Genomic DNA, 13209 nt, shown 5'->3' on the forward strand with positions numbered 1-13209 from the left:
TCTACTACCTTCAAGTATTGTTTTAAAATAGGAGGCAAAGAAATATTAGAATTAACCATTGGAATATTGGGATTTATCTTTTTTCTCTCTTACAGGCCTTCTGGTGATGTTCTTGAAACATTCAATTTCTTAGAAAATGCTGATGACAGCGATGAAGAAGAGGAAAATGACATGATTGAAGGCATCCCAGAAGGAAAAGACAAACATCGGATGAATAAACACAAAGTAAGAATTCAGTTTTGTATTCTTACTAGCTAAATATATATATATATTTATATTTATGTATTTGGAATAGAAAATTTCAAGATGTCTTAAGTTACATTTTGAGTGATCAGTTTTTAATTTTATTACATCACTTGAAAGTTTTATTATGTCACCTGGAAGTTTTGCATAGTTAGTTCTTATTAAGTTACCTATATATAGTAGAAATTATTATTTGCTGTAATATAGACTAAATGTCAAGAAAGTGTCTGTTTTTATAGGACTGGTCCAGTGGTTTGAAACTTTTAAAAGCTACATCCTCTCCACTCCTGTCACAGTTAAGAATCGCTGCTGAAGTCTGTTTCTTGTGTAGTAAACAAGTGATAAACTGTAACTGAAACTACAATGGGGATACTCCCACCCTGGGTGAAGGAGTAAACTGTGAATTGTAAATGTATGTGTCAACATTCTCATTCTTTGTTAAGGATTAATAAAAATTTGCTTTTGCTCATAACCTAAGAAGCATGTTTATCTATTTTAGTGTTGATACGTGTTAGCTATAAGAGCAAAAGTAGATTAGATGATCAGTGTGTCAATTATGGTAGTAGTATATAGTATTTCAAGTATGTTAAAAAAAAAAAAAGTGGATGGGTTCAGTTGTGATTCTTTGGAATTTACAGTAATGTGGGGGAAATGCCCGTATTCCTCAAAAGCTTCCAGTTTATCAAAGCAGTTTTCAACCTTTCTGCCACATTTCATATTTGTAACATACTCAAATGTGAAACATGAGTGAATAGAGATTTTGGTCCTTTCCTATTTTTGTTCTGGGAAGCACTACTAAAATTACCGTAGCTATTGACTTGCATTAGTTAATGTCCTTATTAGCTATGCCGTATCTTAATGAGTTGTGGACTACAAATGCAGTTCTCTGTGAGTGAGGACAGTTCAACACAGTGTATTAGTATGTGAGTTAATGAGTATTTTAACAGTGGTATCTGTGAATCTATTATAATTAAAGAAGTTTAAGAATCATCATTCTTGCTGATTAACATTTTAACCAGTCTTACTAGCACATTACTCGCATCACATTTTATAACAATCTTCACACGGCGCTGTTGACATCCATTTATGTAGAGTATAATAATGAACTGTGTGGTAAATCTAAAACTTTGTATCTAAGTAATCTAAAAATAGGAGTACAAATGTAAAGGTAATTGTGCGAAAACAGAAAGAATTCCTTTAAAATTTAGCATAAAAGTAATTCTTGGTTTATGTTCCATTTACAGATAGGTAATGAAGGTTTAGCTGCTGACCTAACTGATGATCCTGATACTGAGGAAGCACTGAAAGAATTTGATTTTTTAGTGACTGCTGAAGATGGCGAAGGAGCTGGAGAAGCACGGAGTTCAGGGGATGGCACAGAATGGGGTAAGGTGATAAAGAAATATGGGGGTGGGAGAACATTTAGCCTAAAGGTGTATTATTAATTAAATATTATACATGGAACATATGTATCTGAATGCATGGTGGCAGTTAAATGGAGGGCAAAGAGAAGAATGGTATTAAATAATTTCAGAGGATTTTGTACCAGTTTATTTCAATTTAGTGGCTAAACTGTTTAATATTTGGCTTTTGGCGGATTTTGGTTTTTGAAATTTGTCTTGATTTAAAGTTGAAACATTTAGTCAGTATAGAAATTCAATTCCTTTCCTTTTAGCAGAATTTTTTTAAAGCATGTATACAGTTTTAAACATTCCCATTATTTTGGTGATGATTCTAGCTTTCAAGAAGTCTTAACTCTTTTCAGCATGCCTTATGGTATTATCTGACTTATTGCTGGGAAGTAATAAAGCTACTCATTCTGAATTGTAGCTCAGTATTTAATAAGACTTAGTGAAAGTGTTAAACTATTACATACAAAATTCAGTGTATAGATGTGTTAGAGCCTAGCCTTTGGAAGTGACACCTATTGCTAATGATAATCCAGTCATAAATTAAAAGGGAGAAAACAGTTCTGTTTATACAGGGTTAAAAAAAACTCCATTAGAAAGTAAATAAAATTGTACAAAATATTTTAAAATAATAGCTGAGGTTTGGTATGTTGTTCATATTAAATATGTTCATTCAATCATCTTTTAATATCAGCATGCTATCCTGTAGGTAGAACTCAAATTGTGTATACAGAGCTTTGTTGGAGAAGGTTACTAAGTACTTTAATACATATTTCACATGAATACCAAAGTTGCCTTAGTTATTATTAGCAAGAGGAATAATCACTAGATTTCTTAATATTACTTTGGTGATAAGTAGTTTTATCACCACTTGAGACTGAATATTGCTAATAGTAGAAAAGACAAAGCCTAATAGATAATGTTTATTAACTATCCTGATATAAACTGAATACAAGAAAGATCTGAATTTTGTTACCAACAATCTCATTGTTTATAATTTTCAAGCATTGTTTCCAGGCTTTCACTTCTGTCTTCTAAGTAGAAAGAGAGGAGGCACATAAATTGAAAATATGAAAAAATTCTGCAGTTACTTTCTAGACTTTGATAATATAAATTTTTTACTTACTGTTTGAAAATGGCTATATTATAGAAGTTTACCCTTATTAAGAATTAGCCTTGATTAAGAGAAACAGTAAAAATATCTGTTTTCTTGTAACTTCTCTGTGCAACTCATTAAGTGTTGGAAATACCTTTTTTCCAGTAGTTTCTAAAGTACTGTGTTTTTTCTGGATTTTATAATTATATAAATATATATAATTCATGTATTTTTTAGGAGGTTTAGAACCACAGATACAGGTGAAGAAGAAAATTAAAAATCACCTTTAACACTACTAAGTAGAGAGAATCTTGGTTAATATTTATATATTTATAAGTACATATATATTTATTTTGTGTCTTTATTTAACAAAGGATTTTGCTGTGCTGATTTATAACACACACTTTTCACTTAACATTGTTCTTCTGTCACATTTTTAATAACTGTGTAATATTCTATCAGTATGTTCCATGATTTATTTAACTGGGGCTCTCATGCACATTCTAGGTTGTTTTTATTAAAGGAAAAAAGGATCAAAAACAGTTTTCAAACATTGGTATAGCTAAATCTTGGCACATTTCCATTTCTATATCCTTCACCAAAAATTGCTGGAAATTTCACTGCATGTCAGAAGAATATACAAAAGTTTCAGGAATTTAATTTATATAAAATGGTACTATTTCTATTATAAAAATATTACATTCTATGTAGTTGATTGGTCCTTCTGCCCAAAAACTTTTGACTATAGAGCAAAGTTTCAAGAGAAGACCTAATTAAGTCAATCAGCGTAAAGCTGTCAGTACTTTACTTTTATTTGAGAGTGTCTTGAATCTTTTTGTGTAAATGTAAGTAACTGACAGTCTCCTCCTTCTGGACAAGACTTGAAGCATCTTTAAAGCATTTTAACTTCTTGAGAAGGAAAAGGACCCTTTAAGAACTAAGTGGTTCAAGTAGTTTCTTTCCTTAAGAAATGAAAACTTTCTAAGGATCTATGCAGTATTTCTGAATTTATCATTTCTACTCAACAGATGATATACTTAGTTTTTTTCAAAACAAAGAGAATGGATATAAATATTCCTTTATAGTTATCTAATTCATTTACTTAACAGTTGAATTTACTTATAAATAGGAAGGAGGTTATGTTCAGATTTTAATTATTGAGTAAAGGACACAGATTTTTTAAAAAAAAATAGTCTCTCATAATGAAACATATCCCACTATTCACCCATGCTGGATAATCTATATTATTTTATTTATACCAGCAGTCTACTCAGCTATCTCTAATTTTGAATGCTTTTATCCTGTGAAACCACTGCTTTTTAGAAAGCTTTTAAAATCTGTTTTTCTTCTGTCATCTACATTAGGTAGTCTGAGTTTAATTTTAGTAGTTCTTAGTTCTTCTCATAATCAAAAATAATAATGGACATTTCTAATTTTGCTATTTCTCATTTTGCTATTTCTCTTATGGAGACTAGGCATTTGAAGGATGTTTAGTTATTTTCTCCTACACTTTGAAAATGAGATCTGCAGAAATTTATAGGACTACAAAATACAATTAGTACTTGAATGTTTGTATTTAAATATGATGGATAATTAAAGCACTGAATATTTACATAAAGTTAGTTACAAATTTATGCTACATTAAGTAGATTCATATAATTCCTTTGCTTTGGTAGTTAGAATCATCCTAACAGAATTTTATGTGTTTGTGGTTTTGAGTTGTCATGGGTCAATTTTTTGGTGCATATTTGTGTTTTCTTTTAAACAAAAAGGTTCCCATAACTGATTCAACCTCATTTCTTGGTATTTTTTTTCCCTTAGATTTTTTAAAACAGAATTAATATGTAGAAGATTATGCTGCCTCTTCCCTTTTGCTCTTTAACTATTTCTTATAAGCAATATCAAATCAGCTGTTATTCACCAGGCAAGTTTCAGGATGTTGTTTGTGCACATATGCATTCACCAACCTTTTTGCACTGCCTTAATAAGTATACCTTTGTTTTCTAGACTTGAGGTTATCTTGCAAGTAGTATTTGGTTTTTTTTCCTTAAGCTTATCCTCTTTTCTTTTTCACTCCACTACCTTTTGTTACTCTCGTTAGAGCTATTCACAGCTTTATTTTTTTTACAAAGGATTTTTCAAAAATACATTAAACTTTTCTGTTTTATCTAATTTCCTGTATCAAGTTTATGCCACTTTTTTGTTTCTATGAGGTTTAACAAATATTTGCTCAAAATGTGTTAGTTTTTCACTTCTAAAAATAAGAATTGTTAGCTTTATTAAGATGAGTACAAATGATTAATTCTTTAGATCACTTTCTTGGAGTATTTGATAAGTTGACAGAACAATTCCTGATAACAGCTTTGTTTTAAAGAAACCATGATTAGAGTACTTGAAAAGTGAATATTCTCTTTAAATCAGTATTATAACTGTATTACAAACAGTTACAGTTGGCAGATTTGACAAATAATCATGTATATAAATTTCAGACTTGAACAACCTAGTTTCAATTAATTCAAGTTAGGAAATTAAAGTTTTGGATTTAGCTTTTCACATACTGACTATAGTATCCGTAAGGGAGAAAGTGGTGGTAGTTTTAGGAGGAAAGACTCAAAGTACAGTAAATAATTAATTTCAGTGTACCACTTAAATATGGGAATTTTTTATGTTTACTATATGTAACAATCTTTAGACAAAAAAGACTAACATCCACTGTATAGATGAAATCAGTGAGGCCTAGGTAGTTTAAGACTTGTGAGCCAGAATATGAGTTACCAAAATTTAAAAAGTATATTTTCTCCAAAATCACCTTTTACTGTCAGACTTCTTGATTGACTTAGCCTATGTGTTTTGTTACAATATTTATTTAGTAACAGGATTGTCCTAGTTGTTCTGTAACAGAATGTTAAACTTCCTAATAACAGCTACTTTAAAACTGGAAGGAATAACCTTTTAATACCTAAAATAATTCCAATAGATTTATTTTTATCCTGTTTCTTTTTAATGCTGTTTTTTCTCTAGTTTACTATAGGGTAAATTTTTTCCAGGCACAGATATTTACTTAAAACAAGTATGGATTTGTTTATTCATCTAAAATGGCTGAAGTGTAGATATACAGCGATGTGTATTTTCACTTCTCCACGCTTGTCACTGCTTTTATCTTACCCTAAAAACATCAACTCTTAAAAAGTCTTCAGTGGAATTTGAGTTTTGTTTTTTTTTTTGTTTTTTTTTGTTTTTGTTTTTTTTTGCTAATCTTAGTTGTAGACCAATGGAAGCAGGTAATGAGATGTTGAACTATTTGAATGGGGTGGGGGCAGAGATGGGATTCTCTGAATGCTTTGTATGGATTATTTGAGACATTGTATTTGGAACTATGTATTATTTTGGACTAGAATGCCTCTCCATTAGTGTAGTTATCCTGTGCATGCAGAATCAGTGTGACAGAAGGTGCATGAATATTTTCATCAATAAAACGGCACTGACCTTTCCAGCTTGCACTTTTATGAGTAGTTCGCATGTAATTCGTTCATTTGCTTTTATGATGCTGGCTGAATAATTTTTATTAACATTTTTATAAAGTTGCAGTGATCTATTTTTTATAATAGATTTCTGATGTCAGTCCACTGAAAGAATATCAGTTATTGAAAGAATAACAACCTTCAAATTTGTAGTTCATAGAAATGAAGCACCATTTAACTGTTGTTAGTAGTATTAAATGTTTAGAAACTTATGAGATGAGATTTTAGAGTTTGAGTTGTGAATACCAAAACTGAGACTGCACCTTTAAAGTACTTTGAGTGTATGCTGTTAGTACATTTTTATTATGATCATGTAAAGCTATAACAGTTTACTGCCAACAGCTTGCATTGCCAACTGCTGATTTTTTTTCTTTTAATAATATGCTGCATGTAGATAAAGATGACCTCTCCCCAACTACTGAGGTTTGGGATGTAGACCAGGGACTAATAAGTAAACTGAAGGAACAGTACAAGAAGGAACGAAAGGGGAAGAAAGGGGTGAAGAGTAAGTGCAGATTCTATTATAATTTTTATGTATCAATCTTTGAGAAAAAAACTTCAGTTCTGTTTTTTTGTGTACTTTTTTGTTTCATAAAGGGGGCAACTAACTTTAAACTTTGTCTGTTGTATAATTGAAATTTATTCAGATATAATTAAGGATATGTCACTGATCAAGTGAAAAATAATTTTAAATAAATGGATAAGGATGAAGGAAAGATTTAAACTTTTTCTTTGTTTTTTTAAGCTTTAAAAAATTTACCAAATGGTAAGGAATCAAAATGCCTTGGGATGAAAAATAATAGAAATTTGTTCAAAAAGGAGAAAGTATGAATTTCCCCCTTTTTTGCTGCATAGGATGTTACTGCTATAACCAGGTCATATCCAGGTTACGTTTCTTAGTTTGGAAATCCCAAAATACAGTGAGTGACTAGGAAACCCCTTTCCATAACTTGTGCTTTCGGGCCTTAATCCAACCGCAAACAATAGTAGCAAAAAAAAAAAAAAAAAAAAAAAAATTCTGGGAAGTATTTTCTTGGCTAGAGGAAGGCCAGAGAAGGTAGTCATGGAGGTAAGGTTTGTTTGGTCTATAGCTGAGTGTCTTTGGGTGCCTAGGTGTATTTTTCACCATGTTATATTCTGCCTAATATATTGCAGAAGTATAAATTTAGCTACAGCACCTTTGAAAGGAGTAATTCGTTTCCAGTTTGTGAACCATATTAAAAACAGCCACATGAACAGCATCTTCAGACTTTTGCATATTAAATGGAGAAACTTGAAATTTGTTTTAGGGGAATTTTATTTTGAACTGGCCATTGGTTCCTGCTTGTCTAACTATTTTGACTGTGTCAAGGAGAAAATAGTAAGTGACACAGGCAAAACCATTTAAGCATTCTTTCATATTCCTTTCTCTGGTGATAAATATATTAGTTTATAAAATAGCAGTCATAATGAAAAAGAGTGTAGGTTTCCTTCAGCATTTTTTGAATGGTTCAATTTATTATGGTGGTTAATACGTGAAGTTTTGGTTATTTTATCTGTTATGCAATTTTTTTTAATAACTTGATGCTAATTTATGGTATTGCATGTGAATAAAAAGAATGTGTTCTCTTAGAAGTTTTAGACTGTGGTGAACTGCTTATTATATTTAAAAACATTTAATACTGGGCAGGGGCTGTGTTCAGCTTTAACATCACTTACATGTATAATTAATGCATGTTGAGTATAAAAATACTTTCGCATGATCGATCATTTTAATATAGACACGACATTAGAATCTTAGGATTTAGGTCTTTTTTTAAGAAAAGAAGTAGTTTATTTTAATATTAGATTACTTATCTTATATATGTTATTCATAAACTGACTTATCTGCTGAAGATAGCTTTAGAAAGTGTTAGATAATATCGCTTTTAATTTAAACTATAAATACCTCATTTTTTTCTGATAGAATATGTTTAGATCTATACAAACATTTTTTATTGCACCTCACATACTGAGTTTTTTACAAATTTGTGGTAATCCTGAGTTTTTAACAATAAAGTATTTTTAATTTAAGGTATGTACATTTTTTAAGATATAATTCATTGCACATTTAATAGAGTACAGCATAGTGTAAACATAACTTTTATATGCACTGGAAAAGTAAAAAAATTATGTCACTCACTTTTATTGTGATATTTGCTTTATTGCAGTGGTCTGGAACTAAACCCTCTATCTCCGAGGTATGCTTGTACCTTTTTGAGGTTTAGAAAGAAAACTTAAGTCAACTTAAGGTTTTTTTAGTTGTAGGTTTTATATTTTTCTAAAAAAAATTTTTTTTATCAAAAAAACCTGTTTAACATTAGAAACAGATGAACTGAAACTAAAATCTAAAGTCCCCATAAAATTTTAATTTAATTAATTTTCTTAATAGGATCATTGTATGCAGTTTTGCTATTTTCCCACTTAGCTAACAGTTCACAGAAATTGCCATTTCGTGTTAATAAATATTACTCTGTATAACGTTTCCTTCCTCCCTTCCTTCCTTCCTTCCTTCCTTCCTTCCTTCCTTCCTTCCTTTTCTTCCTTCTTTCCTTCCTTCCTTTCTCTCTCCCTTTCTTTCTTTCTCTCCCTTTCTTTCTCTCTCTCTCTTTCTTTCTCCCTTCCTTTCTCCCTTCCTTCCTTCCTTTCTTTAGCCAAACTACCTTGTTATCAAATAGGATATTGGAGAACCTAATATGTGAAATAGGCAAAAGGGAACTACTGTGATTAAATCAGGAGCTGGGGACTTCTGAGCCATGCCTGGAGGTTCTCATGTCTCAATACTATTTTATTATCCAAATATGTAATATGTTATTCAGCCAGTCCCCTTTAATTTTGATTTTGTTTCTATTTTTTTCAAAAAAGAACTTTGTTTATATAACCATAAAAATAAAACATGCTTATTATTCAAAAAATAATATATATAGAAACATAAAGGAAAAAGTAAAAATCACCTGCAGTTCTGCAGCTTAAAGATTAATATTTGTCATATATCCTTACAACTTTTTCTAAGTGTCTTTATACACAAACCTCCTTTAAAATTTTTCAACAGAGCTGTCATACTGTTTTAAACTCATTTTTCTTAATTTTCATAGTCATCTAAATATATTAGTGGTTACATAGTATTGCATTTAGTGGATTTAACCTAGCCTCAATTAGTTAAACCTTTAGATTGTTTCTCATTTTTAGTATTTTTGTAAACACCAGTGTTTTCAAGGTTGCTCCTGTATGTAGATATAGATGAGGTTTCCAGCAGTGTCTCAGGAATGAATAATTAAGAAATAGTAAGTCGTTTCTTTTTACACTTCCTTTGTGAATTAGATAAATAAGAACTTCTTGCTCTTTTGGAGGGGTAATTTATTTTATTTACTTTTTAGTGTGATTACTGGGGATTGAACCCAGGACTTCGTGCATGCTACTCATGTGCCCTACCACTTGAGCTATACCCTCGCTGCCCCAGAACTTTTAGCTCTTAAATAGAGAGTTCAGTATGAAAATGTTGGCTCTGAATCTCTACCATGGAAATTAAAAAAAATTTTTTTTAATTGATGGATAGTAAATTTAGCTCTTAATCCAGGTAGAACATCGTATTAATACTAAGGTAAAATTTTACATGAAAAGATAATTCATGAATTTTGTTAGCATTCTTATTATCTTTGTTGGTTTTTCTTCTGATATTTTCCCAGATGTAGCTTTTTACAAGTTAGAATAATTCATAAAACGTAGCCTTTTCTTTTTCTTTATTCCAAAATGTGAATGAATCACACCTACTGGATCCTAACCCAAGTTTCAGCAGATTTTTTTCCAGCTTCTTAGAAGGAAGAAAATTATTTGCTAGTTTTACTGTATGGAATCAGCAGATGTAATCCAGTCTAAATTTTTTTTTTTTCAGGCTAAAAACTGGTGAGAATGCCAACTTTTTAAACTTTGTAGACTCAACCATGATTTGACTCTTAAATGGAAAGGCTTCTAAAATTAAGAGCCAGGAAACTAATGTTTATCTGCCTTCCAGCTTGTTCAATCCGTTCTACCTTTTTTTCCCACCTAAGGTAAAAGAAAATGACTTAAAAGTGACAGCCTTGCCTTGGACTGTAGATACAATTCAGTATTACTTTCTTACTAAGTGAGGTATACTTAAGAGGTGTACTTTTTAAATTAATATTTCTACATGTCAAGACCATGAAACTGAAGAGACTTGATGCAATTATTTTGGTCTCAGGCTTCCAGAGGGTTAAGCTTCCTTTTCCATGTAACTTTTTATTTTGACATAATTTCAAACTTAAGGAAAGTTGCAAGAAGTGTAAAACTAGAGTTCCATGTACTTTCACATAGATTCTTCAAATTTTAATATTTTACTATGTTTACTTTCATCCTCTTCTCTCTGTAAATGTATATATTTATTGTTTTGAACAGTTCAGAAAACTGAGTAAATAGTAGACATGTTGCTCCTGAGATAGTTTAGTGTATGTTACTTGACCACAAACACATTCTCTTATATACCACAGTATAGTCATGAACATCAGGAAATTAGGAAGTGATGATAATTCTGTTATCTAACCTAAAACTCAGTTTTCTATCATCTTTCAATTCTAAGCTTTCTGTAATTGGGAAAGGAAGTGAGGGGGAGGTTCTAAATGTTGTTAAAATCTTGGTCTAGTAGGATTTTTCTAGCTTTCTGTGGTCTCCATGTATTTTATGTCTCAGTAAAAACACGTAAGTCAATAACAAAAATCACACTGTGTAATAACTGAAGTGTGAAGCACCTGAAATTTGAAACCTTATTTAGAATATGAAGTGTGAGTTAAAAATCTTTTTCAGACCTTGATTTTTGTCCTTCAGTTTTTCAACATGGAAAATTTAAATTGTGGATTGTAATATGTTTTCCCTCAATAGATAACTCGTATTCTTGTGGCTTATTGTTAATCCTATGCTATTTTATTCCTGTAAAATTGAGGCTTATAAGGAGGGTTAGATTGCTTTTTGTCCATTCTTCAAAAGATTTATAGGCTTTTCCTATTTCAAATAAAGGGAGGATTTCCATTTCAGAGATTCATATTCTGAAAATACATATATTTACATTTCTGATTCTTGGTTAATGAATTTGTCTTAGTTTGCCTAGTTATTCTCGTTTATCCTCTTTCCTATCTTTTCCATGTATAGAATAAGATTTGTCATTCCCCTCTTTCCTTTATTGGTGTTTTAGGATCACTGTACCTTTCCTGACTTGATTATCAATACATTGGGAGGGGGAAATCTTAATTTTTTCAATATTTCTTTTAATTTAAATTATGAGTGAGCATCCTTGGATCATTTTCTAGTTTTCCTTTTTTTTTTGTTTTAGAGTTTCATATTAGTTTTTGTTGGTTGCTGTTCCAGATCCAAGATGACAGGCTGTCATAAGGAAATGTCATTTTTGTGAAGTGTGACTTAATTCCAAATATCTGTATACTAGTTATTTTAGTACATTTAAGGATAAATTATTATTTTGTAGCAGTGACTTTAAGTAGACTTTTAAGTGCACCTTGGCACACACTATAAAATGACTGTAATGATTAAGCTGCTTCTATTCAGGAGAGTAAATTTGAAGAATCCATGAAACTAATGTTTTCTTTCCTGCATCAAATCAAAGACAAAAAACTAGTTGTTTTATAACAAAAGGATATTATTTTCATTTAAGAGATACAATTATTTTATATTTCTGGCTTTAATTTCACACTTTTAAAACAGATCATTCAGTTCAACTCATTTCTTTCTCTTTTTTCCCTTCCTCAAGAGAAGATTTAGGGATTCTGACAAAAGGTGAAAAAGTATTAGTTTGATGCTCTTTGAGTCAGTACACATTTTTAAATTTTAAAGTTCAGAATCACTTTGTAGCTGAACTAGTTGTTTTTCCTTAATATTGTGATGCCATTTTTTAAGATGACAGTTGTCATGGAAAGCTTCATTTTAACTAGGATGATAGAAAATAGAACAAATCTAACAAACATGACATAGCTAAATCCTTATTTTAAAATAAACGTCTTTTCCAGATTGCCTTCTACACATTTTGTTTGACTTTAGAATGTAAGGTTGGTTAACAAAGGGAGGCACATTTAAGAAAAGGAAAACATTAGATTCAGTTTTTTTTTAAAGTACTATTTTACTTAATAGAGTATATGGAAAGATAAATTTCTTGTTATGAGTGTGTAAGTTTGTGTGCAAGTGTGAATTTAAAAACACCAACACAATAGTTCTAAGTCCAAAGTTTGCCTTATACATGGCATGTTTTTCATTTTCCTGTAATCTGTTTAAGATTATGCATTGGCAGAGAGTTGGTGTTTTTGATTAAGAGGTAGGTGGATTGTTTTTATAATTCATATAGTAAAAGAAAAGTTTTTCTTGCTGTTAAAATTAGAAAGAGTATTTCTTCTTTTATAGATTCCAACAATAATTGAGAATCGGTTTTTGTTTAATTAATGCTTAAGGAGTCTTCATTTATGCCCTTGAATTATTTTATTTACATATAATATTCTGTTACCCTAATACCATTAAAATTTTCTCTCTGCTAATCAAACTTCAGATTTTTTTTACTTGAAATTGCATTTTGTTACATTTATTGTATTTAGGCAATTGGATAGATTTAGAAAGAGAATGAAGATGCATTAAATGTGTAATTAGTTTAAAGATGTTCTACAAAGTAGATGCTAGGTAAGACTGTTACATCAGGTTATGAAATCTGCTTTAATCAGTAATAATTGTTACATAATTTGGGGCCCTCAGTTTGAACATTAACTTTCATATTGTCTCCTACTTTCTTTTCCTTCATATTTCCCAGTCTGTATCTTCAGGAAGGTATGACTATATTATCTGTTGTGATAAATTTTTTTGTCTCTATTATATTTAGCTATTATATGATAGAGTTATTAATAAGGTACCTAATAAA

General features: G+C 30.4%; 1 protein-coding gene across 4 annotated transcripts in view; it reads left to right on the forward strand.

Annotated features, from left to right (window-relative positions):
* The window catches only part of STRN3 (striatin 3), an 88294-nt gene that overhangs the window by 53127 nt on the left and 21958 nt on the right, over positions 1-13209 (forward strand). For 3 of the 4 annotated variants that reach the window (XM_010963015.2, XM_045522657.2, XM_074365690.1), the window contains exons 6-8: positions 96-225; positions 1488-1629; positions 6664-6774. In XM_010963015.2, the coding sequence (XP_010961317.2) occupies positions 96-225; positions 1488-1629; positions 6664-6774 (383 nt within the window). The remainder of the gene's footprint in view (positions 1-95; positions 226-1487; positions 1630-6663; positions 6775-13209) is intronic. The other variant, XM_045522658.2, reaches the window with a different exon arrangement.

Source organism: Camelus bactrianus, chromosome 6 (genome assembly GCF_048773025.1).
Source record: "Camelus bactrianus isolate YW-2024 breed Bactrian camel chromosome 6, ASM4877302v1, whole genome shotgun sequence".
Classification (NCBI taxonomy): Eukaryota; Metazoa; Chordata; class Mammalia; order Artiodactyla; family Camelidae; genus Camelus; species Camelus bactrianus.